This window comes from Littorina saxatilis, linkage group LG16, assembly GCF_037325665.1.
Source record: "Littorina saxatilis isolate snail1 linkage group LG16, US_GU_Lsax_2.0, whole genome shotgun sequence".
Lineage (NCBI taxonomy): Eukaryota > Metazoa > Mollusca > Gastropoda > Littorinimorpha > Littorinidae > Littorina > Littorina saxatilis.
Window position 1 is genome coordinate 48,328,051 of NC_090260.1, and position 16,762 is coordinate 48,344,812.

General features: G+C 43.1%; 1 protein-coding gene across 1 annotated transcript in view; it reads right to left on the minus strand.

Moving 5' to 3' along the window:
• The window catches only part of LOC138950040 (low-density lipoprotein receptor-related protein 8-like), a 70,655-nt gene that overhangs the window by 34,362 nt on the left and 19,531 nt on the right, over positions 1–16,762 (minus strand). Inside the window, exons 4-6 of the mRNA XM_070321824.1 lie at positions 8,775–8,912; positions 7,412–7,543; positions 5,747–5,863 (exon numbers count right to left, since the gene is read on the minus strand). Coding sequence (XP_070177925.1) covers positions 5,747–5,863; positions 7,412–7,543; positions 8,775–8,912 — 387 coding nt within the window. The remainder of the gene's footprint in view (positions 1–5,746; positions 5,864–7,411; positions 7,544–8,774; positions 8,913–16,762) is intronic.

Here is a 16,762-nt window from a genome sequence, read left to right on the forward strand (position 1 = left end):
GTGTGTGTGTGTGTGTGTGTGTGTGTGTGTGTGTGTGTGTGTGTGTGAATAGAATAATATATAGAATAGAATAATGTTTATTGTCATGAACCAGTAAAGTTATTGACACAACAAACAACAAATAAGTAGAGGTTACATGCCGAGTCTCAGTGATTATCAAAAATAATGGTCGAAGTTAGCGGATCATGAAAAATGCGAGCTTTAGCGAGCTTTTTCATGACCGCGAACTGAGACCATTATTTTTTATAATCACTGAGACGAGGTGTGTAACCTCTTTATTCCTCCTTTCTTCAGTTATTCAAAGAAAAGATGAGTTTTTTTGCGAAAGTTTGATCGAATCCTATTCTCTCAACCAGTCAACCTGCGCAGGCGATCGATTAATGCGCGGTTGTATAGTTCCGTGCAAATCATTCCATTCTGTTAACACTTCTTGTCAGTTTTCCTATTTTGGGTGTCACAACCCGAATTTTTAGAGATGCAGAAGAAGCTAAAATAGGACTTTGTACATAGACGAATTGATGTAATTGTTATATTTTGGAAGTGATATATAGTGAACATACAGTGGAATAATATGTGTGTAATTATTTGCATATAACTATTAAATATTCGTTCACATGGAAAAATCACATATTATCCAAGATGGCGGCCGACATCCCGACAACTTTAGTATACTTATAGTATTGATCATGTTGTGTTATATCTTCATATTATAGTGTGTAATAATATGCGGGGATGTATCATACCTGTGAAGGGATATGCGTGTTGCGACATGCAATCGTGGTCATGTAATGTAATGTTAAGTTGGATACCACAATCTAACATTTAGTGTACGTTTGTCCAGTTATTTGTAACATATCACATGGCGTATATGGTCATGATAAAGACAATAAGTTTATAGGTTGAAGCGAACTATAAATATATATTGTAAAGCCCCGTTTTATAGCTAATGCATTAAATAATTATCCTTTTCCATACATGGTTGCCTGGTGTAATATTCGATCTTGATGTCCATCGGTATTATGCGCTAAGAGGTTGCATTGCCGATGAGCACTAACACAACCATCGATACACGCCAGGTAGCTAGGGATGGTGTTGTTCAGTATTAACGTGCTGTTTTATTATATGCAGTTGGCCGGAGAGAACGGAGGAGGGACGTATGATTACGTGAAGGCGTTAAGACTGGACAGTGGGAACGCTATCGGAAGGTGACTGCGGTTCACGGTGACGCATGAAGTGCGACATGGGTCACTCCGACAAGAAGGTTCCACACAGAGTGTACGCGGGACCACCAGAAGACGGCAAGAGGAAGGGGTTTGGTCAGCTCTACATGCCTAGGAATCTGGGGAACAGCTCTGAAGGATGGAGCTGGGTACGACGAGCTTAGGCAGTCGGGGACCTTTCTAGTGGGTCAGAATCAGAAAGCTGCGGCATTCTGAGGAGGGAAGGACAAAGGCGCCTGTATAGGGCAGTGTGTATCCCTGAAAAGCTAAGTACCCTGTCGCTGTTAAAGTATGTGTCTGTGTTCGTGTGAGTGGGTGGTGCAACATTATTGAGCGCCGGATACTAACAGGCTATAGAACCAGGGGGGGGGGGGGGGGGTGCTTAGGACTGGATTCCAGGATAATTTCATGTGAATTCATGTGTTGTCAATGTCTGTAGTATTTGTATGGGTTACCCGTTAATTGTGTGGATGTTATGTGTATAAATTTGTGTTTATTATATAAAGCTTATAAGTTACATGTGGTTCCTTTAGTTTTTTTATACATAGTGACGTCTATCTCCACTTGTAATCTTTCTTGGGTGTGTGGTGAGTGAATGAGTTGGGTGTTTGCGTGTGCTCCCAAGATTGCTCAATCTTGAGGGGATAAGCCGTCACGTGTCATTGGGCTAAAATCAAGTACACAGATATGCTGTTATTCTGCTGTGGCGGCAAAGGCAGATATTGTGTGTTCTGTATATGTTTTGGTATCGCTCAGGATAATGTTTTTTCGTCAAATGGGGCGGGGATATAGCTCAGTTGGTAGCGCGCTGGATTTGTATTCAGTTGGCCGCTGTCAGCGTGAGTTCGATCCCAGGTTCGGCGGAAATTTATTTCACAGAGTCAACTTTGTGTGCAGACTCTCTTCGGTGTCCGAACCACCCCCCGTGTACACTACATTGGGTGTGCACGTTAAAGATCCCACGATTGACAAAAGGGTCTTTCCTGGCAAAATTGCTTAGGCACAGTTAATAATTGTCTACCATACCCGTGTGACTTGGAATAAGGCCGTGAAAAGTAAATATGCGCCGACATGGCTGCAATCTACTGGCCGTATAAAATTTCATCTCACACGGCATCACTGCAGAGCGCCTAGAACTGTACCCACGGAATATGCGCGATATAAGCCTCATTGATTGATTGATTGATTGATTGATTGATTGATTGAAATGGGACTAGCAGACGAACTTTTGCACCCGTGTTCCAACGTTAAAAACTGTATGAAGTTCAGTTTTCTGGGGAAAATAGTGTATGAAACCGCTTTATGTTGTTTAAATTGATGAGATGTGTGCATTTGGTTGCGTGTGATATGTTTATTAAATGAAATATTGTTGAAAACTGACCGTCGGATTGCAGTCTGTTGTCGAAGGAACTGAGTGAAAAGAAGGGGAACTACTCTTGTCGCTAGACAAAGTATGAGTTACTTGCCTTGGGAAATTGCTTGTGATGAACGGCTTGTTGAGCACGGCAGATGAGATTCAGAAAACAACCGAACTCATGGATTTTATATGGAGATTCATGTGTTCAGGCCTGTAGTTGTTAATTTAAATGCGGTATGTTTGAATTGTTTGCTCCAGAGATGTATACTTCGTACATTAGAGCGTTCGGAACTTTTCAGTCGCAAAAAGTAGTACCGAAACAGAACAACCTCTCAACCCATTGCACTATCGAGGATTCAGGCTGTTGCTGGGTCGTTATTTGTTTGGTTGCTGGGTCATTATCGAAAAATAACTACCCCTACAAGTTTACAGAGATAAAGAAGCAGAGGGGGGAATATTGCATTATACAATGCTAAAACAATCCGTAACAAATTTGCCAAGACGAACTTGAACTTCGTCTTCTAAAAATAAGTTACTTGGATTTTTGTTAGCATATTTCATATTGATATGTGAAGCATCTTCTTTAAATTCATCCCTTAATTTAACATATTTATTGCATTTATCTAGAAAATGTATTTCATCTTCTATGACATTGCATTCAATACAAAGACGATTTTCTTTAGGGATATTCTGATGTCTTCCACTTTCAATTTTTAGACAATGTGTGCTAGTCCTTAATCTGCTTAACATCTTTCTGTGTTTATTATTCTTAATTTGTATTAAGTATGACTGCATTTCGTAAGATTTACTGATCATAAAATAAAACTTAAGTCTGGAATATGTATCTGATTTTTCTTTTGTCCAATATCTTATATATTCCTCTTGTTGTTTTTTGTCAATGGCAAACTTTAATTTGTGTACATTTAATGTAGATTGGTTATGCCAAACGTGACTAAAACCTAAGTTACAAAGAGATTGTCTAACAAATTGTAGCCATGGCGTTTCTGTCGGATGATGCAACATTGAGTCATATAATTGATGTATATGTTCTGCGCGAACTTAGAATCCGGTTTCATTCTAGAATGGACCGGGTCCAGGTTGGAATTCTAACCCTGCGCAAGTACAGGGGTGCCATTCTAGAATGAAACCCTTGAATAAAGGGGGCCGTAATGTTTGTAGGTAAGACAGAGTTGTCTTCCCTTGAATTATCTCCACCTGCACCTTCCCTTTGATAAAATGGGGCTGATTTGTCTACCCCTGAAAAAATCCTTTGGCGATCTTGCGATGTCATGTCATGTCAAGAAAGTTGACACTCCTGAGTACGCAATAAACAAAGGCAGACCATAGCAAGGGGGACTACCAGGGCGGTATTGTTTGCAGGGCAGTTGTTTTTGTGATGAGAGCCGGTTGCGACCGCTTGCAATGTCAGCGCTGTCTCCCTCTCGGAAATGTCCGTTTTTTTTTGACAATTTTTTTGACAAACAGACAGACAGACGGTCAGACCGACTAACCGACAGACAGACCAACAGAAGGACAGAGTGAGTTATAGAGCTGTTGTCACAGGTTTAAACAAGTCGCGTAAGGCGAAAATACAACATTTAGTCAAGTAGCTGTCGAACTCACAGAATGAAACTGAACGCAATGCAACGCAGCAAGACCGTATACTCGTAGCATCGTCAGTCCACCGCTCACGGCAAAGGCAGTGAAATTGACAAGAAGAGCGGAGAAGGATAGCACGCTTTTCTGTGCCTCTCTTCGTTTTAACTTTCTGAGCGTGTTTGTAATCCAAACACATCATATGTATATGTTTTTGGAATCAGGAACCGACAAGGAATAAGATGACATTGTTTTTAAATTGATTTCGAAAATTTAATTTTCATATTAATTTTTATATATTTAATTTTCAGAGCTTGTTTTTAATCCAAATATAACATATGTATATGTTTTTGGAATCAGCAAATGATGGAGCATAAGATGAATGTAAATTTGGATCGTTTTATAAAAAAAAATTTTTTTTTACAATTTTCAGTTTTTTAATGACCAAAGTCATTAAGTAATTTTTAAGCCACCCAGCTGAAATGCAATACCGAAGTCCGGCCTTCGTCGAAGATTGCTTGGCCAAAATTTCAACCAATTTGGTTGAAAAATGAGGGCGTGACAGTGCCGCCTCAACTTTCACGAAAAGCCGGATATGACGTTATTAAAGACATTTATCAAAAAAATGAAAAAAACGTTCGGGGATTTCATACCCAGGAACTCTCATGTCAAATTTCATAAAGATCGGTCCAGTAGTTTAGTCTGAATCGCTCTACACACACACACACACACACACACACACGCGCACACACACGCGCACGCACATACACCACGACCCTCGTCTCGATTCCCCCCTCTACGTTAAAACATTTAGTCAAAACTTGACTAAATGTAAAAAAAGTTGACATTATATCTTCACAATTCAGAAGACCAACTTCATGTATATGAATAAGATTAAAAGTTACAAGCGAGATCGGCAAAACACTGTCAGTCCGGAAATTTCCGTTCGTAGCGATCAGTGCTGAGTGTCTCTCAAAATCGTAATCACTTTCAGAACATCACAATCCCAATTCACGATGTCTTTGAGTAAAGTGTAAAAAACCAGAGAGAAAAAAACCCCAACCAAACACACAAAAAACAAAAACAAACAGAAAATCCACATTTGTGGCTTTGGCTGTGTGATAGTCTAACTGAAATGACTATTCCAACTTGGACCCAAATTCCAACCTTGCGCACGGCCGATTCTAGAATGGACCAGCAACAAGGGTTTCATTCTAGAATGGCACCCCTGTACTTGCGCAGGGTTAGAATTCCAACCTGGACCCGGTCCATTCTAGAATGAAACCGGATTCTAAGTTCGCGCAGAACATATATACGAATCTTGTTTGGAGTCTAGAATATGCGCCCAGAATGCTATTGTTTGTGATAACATTTTTAATCCTAAAGGGAACCTTCCTAATTCCCCCAGTACAGGTATCCACATAGCTTTTCTATGAACTCTTTTGTGTGTGTGTGTGTGTGTGTGTGTGTATGTGTGTGTGTGTTTTGTGTGTGTGCGTGCGTGTGTGTGTGTGTGTGTGTGTGTGTGTGTGTGTGTGTGTGTGCCTGCCAATCGCACTTATAGTATACTCACGGCAATTCAATTCGTCACTGTTGTCCTTACAACCATAATTTCGTGTGTTGCAGAACGAGTCCTCATTCATGCAGGTTCCATCCGGGCAGTACAATCTTTTGTCTTCTTGACACGGTCCTGACGGGAGACCATTTAATACACTTAACACACATCAACCCAACAACACAAAACTATCAACATCAACACACAGCAACCCAACATCAGACGTCTACTCAACAACACACAACTATCAACATCAACATCAACACACAGCAACCCAACAACAGACGTCTACTCAACAACACACAACTATCAACATCAACATCAACACACAGCAACCCAACAACAGACGTCTACTCAACAACACACAACTATCAACATCAACATCAACACACAGCAACCCAACAACAGACGTCTACTCAACAACACACAACTATCAACATCAACATCAACACACAGCAACCCAACATCAGACGTCTACTCAACAACACACAACTATCAACATCAACATCAACACACAGCAACCCAACATCAGACGTCTACTCAACAACACACAACTATCAACATCAACACACGTCTACCCAACAACACACAACTCTCAACATCAACACACATCAACCCAACAACACACGTCTACTCAACAACACACAACTATATCAACATCAACACACAACTATCAACATCAATACACAGCAACCCAACAACAGACGTCTACTCAACAACACACAACTATCAACATCAACACACAGCAACCCAACATCAGACGTCTACTCAACAACACACAACTATATCAACATCAACACACAACTATCAACATCAATACACAGCAAACAATCAACTGACGTCTACCGAACAGCACACATTAACCCAACAACACACAACTATCAACAACAACACACATCTACCCAACAACACACAACTATCAACAACAACCCACATTAACCCAACAACACACAACTATCAACAATAACACGCAATTAACCCAACAACACACAACTACCTAATATTAACGCACATCTGCCCAAGAACACACATCAACCGACCAACATATATGTACCCAACTACACACATCTACCCAAATGCACACACCTATCCAACTACACACATCTACCCAACTACATGCATCAACCCAAGGACACACATATACTTAACTACACACACCCACATAATAACACACATCCACCCAACTGCACACATCCACCCAACTACACACATCCACCTAACTACATACATCTACCCAGCAACACATATCCATCTAACTACACACATCCACCCAACAACACACATCTGCCTAACAAAACACATATACACAACAACACACATCTACACAACACCACACATCTACACAACAACACACATCTGCCTAACAAAACACATATACACAACACCACACATCTACACAACAACACACATCTACACAACAACACACATCTACACAACACCACACATCTACACAACACCACACATCTACACAACAACACACATCTACACAACAACACACATCTACACAACAACACACATCTACACAACAACACACATCTACACAACAACACACATCTACACAACAACACACATCTACACAACAACACTCATCTACACAACAACACACATCTACACAACAACACTCATCTACACAACAACACACATCTACACAACAACACACATCTACCCACAACAAACACTCACCCTCCATACAGACGTCCTGTCCAAAGGAGTAGAAGTAGCCGGGAGTACAGAGACACTTGCCCTTCAAACACCCAACGTTGATGCCGTCAGGACAGTCCGCGTCAGAGGAACATAATCTGTCCACCCAGGGCCCTGAACAACAACAAAACACATTCGTCTTACAGTAAATATAGCCAATGTTGGGTTTTTTCAAATTCGTCATACATTGATTTTGTTTACATCTGCACTCTAAAACAATGTGTTTCAAGTTGAAATTCATTCAAATAAAGAGAAATTTTTGCCGTTGTGTATTTGTTTTAATTTCTTTTAAAAACACAGACCTCTACTCAACAACACACAACTATCAAGATCAACACACATCAACCGAACAAGACACGTCTACTCAACAACACACAACTATCAACATCAACACACATCAACCGAACAAGACACGTCTACTCAACAACACACAACTATCAACATCAATAGGCCTACACAGCAACCAATCAACAGACGTCTACCGAACAGCACACATTAACCCAACAACACACAACTATCAACAATAACACGCATCTACCCAACAACCCACATTAACCCAACAACACACAACTACCCAAATGCACACACCTATCCAACTACACACATCTACCCAACTACATGCATATTAACGCACATCTGCCCAAGAACACACATCAACCAACCAACATATATGTACCCAACTACACACATCTACCCAAATGCACACACCTATCCAACTACACACATCTACCCAACTACATGCATCAACCCAAGGACACACATATACTTAACTACACACACCCACATAATAACACACATCCACCCAACTACACACATCCACCCAACTACACACATCTACCCAACTACACACATCTACCCAGCAACACATATCCACATAACTACACACATCCACCCAACAACACACATCTGCCTAACAAAACACATATACACAACAACACACATCTACACAACAACACACATCTACACAACAACACTCATCTACACAACACCACACATCTACACAACACCACACATCTACACAACAACACTCATCTACACAACAACACACATCTACACAACAACACACATCTACAGAACACCACACATCTACACAACAACACACATCTACACAACAACACTCATCTACACAACAACATACATCTACACAACAACACACATCTACACAGCAACACTCATCTACACAACAACACACATCTACACAACAACACACATCTACACAACAACACACATCTACACACATCTACACAACAACATACATCTACACAACAACACACATCTACACAGCAACACTCATCTACACAACAACACACATCTACACAACAACACACATCTACCCACAACAAACACTCACCCTCCATACAGACGTCCTGTCCAAAGGAGTAGAAGTAGCCGGGAGTACAGAGACACTTGCCCTTCAAACACCCAACGTTGATGCCGTCAGGACAGTCCGCGTCAGAGGAACATAATCTGTCCACCCAGGGCCCTGAACAACAACAAAACACATTCGTCTTACAGTAAATATAGCCAATGTTGGTTTTTTTTCAAATTCGTCATACATTGATTTTGTTTACATCTGCACTCTAAAACAATGTGTTTCAAGTTGAAATTCATTCAAATAAAGAGAAATTTTTGCCGTTGTGTATTTGTTTTAATTTCTTTTAAAAACACAGACAGTGCACCATGAAAAAAGTTTTTTCAAAACAGGGGACACGCCTATTGCTAGAAAGATACGTACACGTATTAATAGAAAGTTGTCAAGAAAGTTTCACACAATGATTCGTGATCAGGAAAAAAGTTTGTGCACCAAATTTCATTCAAAGTGTCTATAGAGTTTTCTCGATTTTGCGTATGATGACTGTGGTCAGTGTGTGGATGATGACTGTGGTCAGTGTGTGGATGATGACTGTGGTCAGTGTGTGGATGATGACTGTGGTCAGTGTGTGGATGATGACTGTGGTCAGTGTGTGAATGATGACTGTGGTCAGTGTGTGGATGATGACTGTGGTCAGTGTGAGGATGATGACTGTGGTCAGTGTGTGGATGATGACTGTGGTCAGTGTGTGGATGATGACTGTGGTCACTGTGTGGATGATGACTGTGGTCAGTGTGTGGATGATGACTGTGGTCAGTGTGAGGATGATGACTGTGGTCAGTGTGAGGATGATGACTGTAATTAGTGTGTGGATGATGACTGTGGTCAGTGTGTGGATGATGACTGTGGTCAGTGTGTGGATGATGACTGTGGTCAGTGTGTGGATGATGACTGTGGTCAGTGTGTGGATGATGACTGTAATTAGTGTGTGGATGATGACTGTGGTCAGTGTGTGGATGATGACTGTGGTCAGTGTGTGGATGATGACTGTGGTCAGTGTGTGGATGATGACTGTGGTCAGTGTGAGGATGATGACTGTGGTCAGTGTGTGGATGATGACTGTGGTCAGTGTGTGGATGATGACTGTGGTCACTGTGTGGATGATGACTGTGGTCAGTGTGTGGATGATGACTGTTGTCTGTGTGTGGATGATGACTGTGGTCAGTGTGTGGATGATGACTGTGGTCACTGTGTGGATGATGACTGTGGTCAGTGTGTGGATGATGACTGTGGTCAGTGTGAGGATGATGACTGTAATTAGTGTGTGGATGATGACTGTGGTCAGTGTGTGGATGATGACTGTGGTCAGTGTGTGGATGACTCTACATCAACATCAACAACACACGTCTACTCAACAACACACAACTATTAACATTAACACACAGCAACTCAACAACACACGTCTACTCAACAACACACAACTAACAACATCAACACACATCAACCCAACGACACACAACTATCAACAACAACACACGTCTACTCAACACCCCACAACTATCAACAACAACACACGTCTACTCAACAACACACAACTATCAACAACAACACACGTCTACTCAACAACACAGAACTATCAACATCAACACACATCAACCCAACAACACACGTCATCTCAACAACACATAACTATCAACATCAACACACATAAACCCAACAACACACAACTATCAACAACAACACACGTCTACTCAACAACACACACCTACTAACATCAACACACAGCAACCCAACAACACACAATTATCAACAACAACACACGTCTACTCAACAACACACATCAACCCAACAACACACGTCTACTCAACAACACACAACTATCAACATCAACACACAACTCTCAACATCAACACACATCAACCCAACAACACACGTCTACTCAACAACACACAACTTAACTATCAACATCAACACACATCAACTCAACAACACACGCCTATCAACATCAACACACATCAACTCAACAACACACGTCTATTCAACAACACACAACTATCGACAACAACACACGTCTACTCAACAACACACAACTATCAACAACAACACACGTCTACTCAACAACACACAACTATCAACAACAACACACGTCTACTCAACAGCACACAACTATCAACATCAACACACATCGACTCAACAACACACAACTATCAACATCAACACACAGGAACCCAACAACACACATTAACCCCACAACACACATTAACCCAACAACACACATTAACCCAACAACACACAACTACCTAATATTAACGCACATCTGCCCAAGAACACACATCAACAAACCAACTCATAAATTATGTACCCGACTACACACACAAACTCAACTACACACATCTACCCAAATGCACACATCTATCCAACTGCACACATCTACCCAACTACATGCATCAACCCAAGGACACACATATGCTTAACTACACACACCCACACAATAACACACATCCACTCAACTACACACATCCACCCAACTGCACACATCTACCCAACAACACTCATCCACCCAACAACACTCATCCACCCAACAACACACATCCACCTAACAGGACAGTCCGAGTCAGAAGAACATAATCTGTCCATCCAGGGCCCTGAACAACAAACAAGTCGCGTACACAACAACACTCATCCATCCAACAACACGCATCTACCCAACAACACACATCTACCCAACAACACACATCCACCCAACAACACTCATCTACCCAACAACACTCATCCACCCAACAACACTCATCCACCCAACAACACTCATCCAACCAACAACACTCATCCACCCAACAACACTCACCCACCCAACAACACTCACCCACCCAACAACACACATCCATCCAACAACACTCATCCAACCAACAACACTCATCCACCCAACAACACACATCTACCCAACAACACACATCTACCCAACAACACTCATCTACCCAACACTCATCCATCCAACAACACTCATCTACCCAACAACACTCATCCACCCAACAACACTCATCCACCCAACAACACTCATCCACCCAACAACACTCATCCACCCAACAACACTCATCCACCCAACAGCACTCATCCACCCAACAACACTTATTCATCCAACAACACACATAGACTACCCAACAACACTCATCCACCCAACAACACTCTTCCACCCAACAACACTCATCAATCCAACAACACACATCTATCCAACGACACTCATCCACCCAACAACACTCACCCACCCAACAACACTCATCCACCCAACAACACTCATCCACCCAACAACACTCACCCGCCCAACAACACTCATCCACCCAACAACACTCTTCCACCCAACAACACTCATCAATCCAACAACACACATCTATCCAACGACACTCATCCACCCAACAACACTCACCCACCCAACAACACTCATCCACCCAACAACACTCATCCACCCAACAGCACTCACCCACCCAACAACACTCATCCAACCAACAACACACATCTACCCAACAGCACACATCCACCCAACACCACACATCCACTCAACAACACACATCTACCCAACAGCACACATCCACCCAACAACACACATTTACCCAACAACACACATCTACCCAACAGCACACATCCACCGAACAACACACATCCACCCAACAACACTCATCTACCCAACAACACACATCTACCCAACAACACTCATCCATCCAACAACACTCATCCACCCAACAACACTCATCTACCCAACAACACTCATCCACCCAACAACACTCATCTACCCAACAACACACATCTACCCAACAACACTCATCCATCCAACAACACACATCCACCCAACAACACTCATCCACCCAACAACACACATCTACACAACAGCACACATCTACCCAACAACACTCATCCACCCAACAACACACATCTACCCAACAGCACACATCCACCCAACAACACTCATCCACCCAACAACACTCATCCACCCAACAACCCACATCTACCCATCAACACATATCTACTCAACAACACATATCTACCCAACAACACTCATCCACCCAACAACACTCATCCACCCAACAACACTCATCCACCCAACAACACATAAATTATGTACCCGACTACACACACAAACTCAACTACACACATCTACCCAAATGCACACATCTATCCAACTGCACACATCTACCCAACTACATGCATCAACCCAAGGACACACATATGCTTAACTACACACACCCACACAATAACACACATCCACTCAACTACACACATCCACCCAACTGCACACATCTACCCAACAACACTCATCCACCCAACAACACTCATCCACCCAACAACACACATCCACCTAACAGGACAGTCCGAGTCAGAAGAACATAATCTGTCCATCCAGGGCCCTGAACAACAAACAAGTCGCGTACACAACAACACTCATCCATCCAACAACACGCATCTACCCAACAACACTCATCCACCCAACAACACTCATCTACCCAACAACACTCATCTACCCAACAACACTCATCCACCCAACAACACTCATCCACCCAACAACACTCATCCACCCAACAACACTCATCCACTCAACAACACACATCCACCCGACAACACTCATCCACCCAACAACACACATCCATCCAACAACACTCATCCAACCAACAACACTCATCCAACCAACAACACACATCTACCCAACAACACACATCTACCCAACAACACTCATCTACCCAACAACACTCATCTACCCAACAACACTCATCCACCCAACAACACTCATCCATCTAACAACACTCATCCAACCAACAACACACATCTACCCAACCACACACATCTACCCAACAACACTCATCTACCCAACAACACACATCTACCCAACAACACTCATCCACCCAACAACACTCATCCACCCAACAACAAACATCTACCCAACAACACACATCTACCCAACAACACTCATCTACCCAACAACACACATCTACCCAACAACACTCATCCAACCAACAGCACACATCCACCCAACAACACTCATCTACCCAACAACACACATCTACCCAACAACACACATCTACCCAACAACACTCATGCACCCAACAACACTCATCCAACCAACAACACACATCTACCCAACAACACTCATCTACCCAACAACACACATCTACCCAACAACACACATCCACCCAACAACACACATCCACCCAACAACACGTATCCATCCAACAACACACATCTACCCAACACTCATCCACCCAACAACACACATCCACCCAACAACACTCATCCATCCAACAACACACATCTACCCAACAACACACATCCACCCAACAACACTCATCTACCCAACAACACTCATCTACCCAACAACACTCATCCATCCAACAACACTCATCCACCCAACAACACTCATCTACCCAACAACACTCATCTACCCAACAACACACATCTACCCATCAACACTCATCCACCCAACAACACACATCTACCCAACAACACACATCTACCCAACAACACACATCCACCCAACAACACTCATACACCCAACAACCCACATCTACCCATCAACACATATCTACTCAACAACACATATCTACCCAACAACACTCATCCACCCAACAACACTCATCCACCCAACAACACTCATCCACCCAACAACACATAAATTATGTACCCGACTACACACACAAACTCAACTACACACATCTACCCAAATGCACACATCTATCCAACTGCACACATCTACCCAACAACATGCATCAACCCAAGGACACACATATGCTTAACTACACACACCCACACAATAACACACATCCACTCAACTACACACATCCACCCAACTGCACACATCTACCCAACAACACTCATCCACCCAACAACACTCATCCACCCAACAACACACATCCACCTAACAGGACAGTCCGAGTCAGAAGAACATAATCTGTCCATCCAGGGCCCTGAACAACAAACAAGTCGCGTACACAACAACACTCATCCATCCAACAACACGCATCTACCCAACAACACACATCTACCCAACAACACTCATCTACCCAACAACACTCATCTACCCAACAACACTCATCCACCCAACAACACTCATCCACCCAACAACACTCATCCACCCAACAACACTCATCCACCCAACAACACTCATCCACCCAACAACACTCATCCACCCAACAACACACATCCACCCAACAACACTCATCCAACCAACAACACACATCCAACCAACAACACTCATCTACCCAACAACACACATCTACCCAACAACACTCATCTACCCAACAACACTCATCTACCCAACAACACTCATCCACCCAACAACACTCATCCATCTAACAACACTCATCCAACCAACAACACACATCTACCCAACCACACACATCTACCCAACAACACTCATCTACCCAACAACACACATCTACCCAACAACACTCATCCAACCAACAACACTCATCCACCCAACAACACTCATCCACCCAACAACACTCATCCAACCAACAACAAACATCTACCCAACAACACACATCTACCCAACAACACTCATCTACCCAACAACACACATCTACCCAACAACACTCATCCACCCAACAACACACATCTACCCAACAACACTCATCTACCCAACAACACACATCTACCCAACAACACACATCTACCCAACAACACTCATCCAACCAACAACACTCATCCAACCAACAACACACATCTACCCAACAACACTCATCTACCCAACAACACACATCTACCCAACAACACACATCCACCCAACAACACACATCCACCCAACAACACGTATCCATCCAACAACACACATCTACCCAACACTCATCCACCCAACAACACACATCCACCCAACAACACTCATCCACCCAACAACACACATCTACCCAGCAACACTCATCCACCCAACAACACACATCTAACCAACAACACACATCTACCCAACAAAACACATCTACCTAACAACACGCATCTACCCAACAACACTCATCTACCCAACAACACTCATCCACCCAACAACACACATCTACCCAACAACACACATCCACCCAACAACACTCATACATCCAACAAGACTCATCCACCCAACAACACACCGGCACGGTTGGCCTAGTGGTAAGGCGTCCGCCCCGTGATCGGGAGGTCGTGGGTGCGAACCCCGGCCGGGTCATACCTAAGACTTTAAAATTGGCAATCTAGTGGCTGCTCCGCCTGGCGTCTGGCATTATGGGGTTAGTGCTAGGACTGGTTGGTCCGGTGTCAGAATAATGTGACTGGGTAAGACATGAAGCCTGTGCTGCGACTTCTGTCTTGTGTGTGGCGCACATTAAATTTCAAAGCAGCACTGCCCTGATATGGCCCTTCGTGGTCGGCTGGGCGTTAAGCAAACAAACAAACAAACACCCAACAACACACATCAACCCAACAACACTCATGTACCTTACAACACTCATCCACGCAACAACACTCATCCACCCAACAACACTCATCTGCCCAACAACACACATCCACCCAACAACACTCATCCACCCAACAACACACATCCACCCAACAACACACATCCACTCAACAACACACATCTACCCAACAGCACACATCCACCCAACAACACACATTTACCCAACAACACACATCTACCCAACAGCACACATCCACCGAACAGCACTCATCTACCCAACAACACTCATGCACCCAACAGCACACATCTACCCAACAACACTCATCCATCCAACAACACTCATCCACCCAACAACACTTATCTACCCAACAACACTCATCCACCCAACAACACTCATCTACCCAACAACACTCATCTACCCAACAACACACATCTACCCAACAACACTCATCCACCCAACAACACACATCCACCCAACAACACTCATCCACACAACAACACTCACCCACCCAACAACACTCATCTACCCAACAACACTCATCCACCCAACAACACACATCTACCCAACAACACTCATCCACCCAACAACACTCATCCACGCAACAACACTCATCCACCCAAC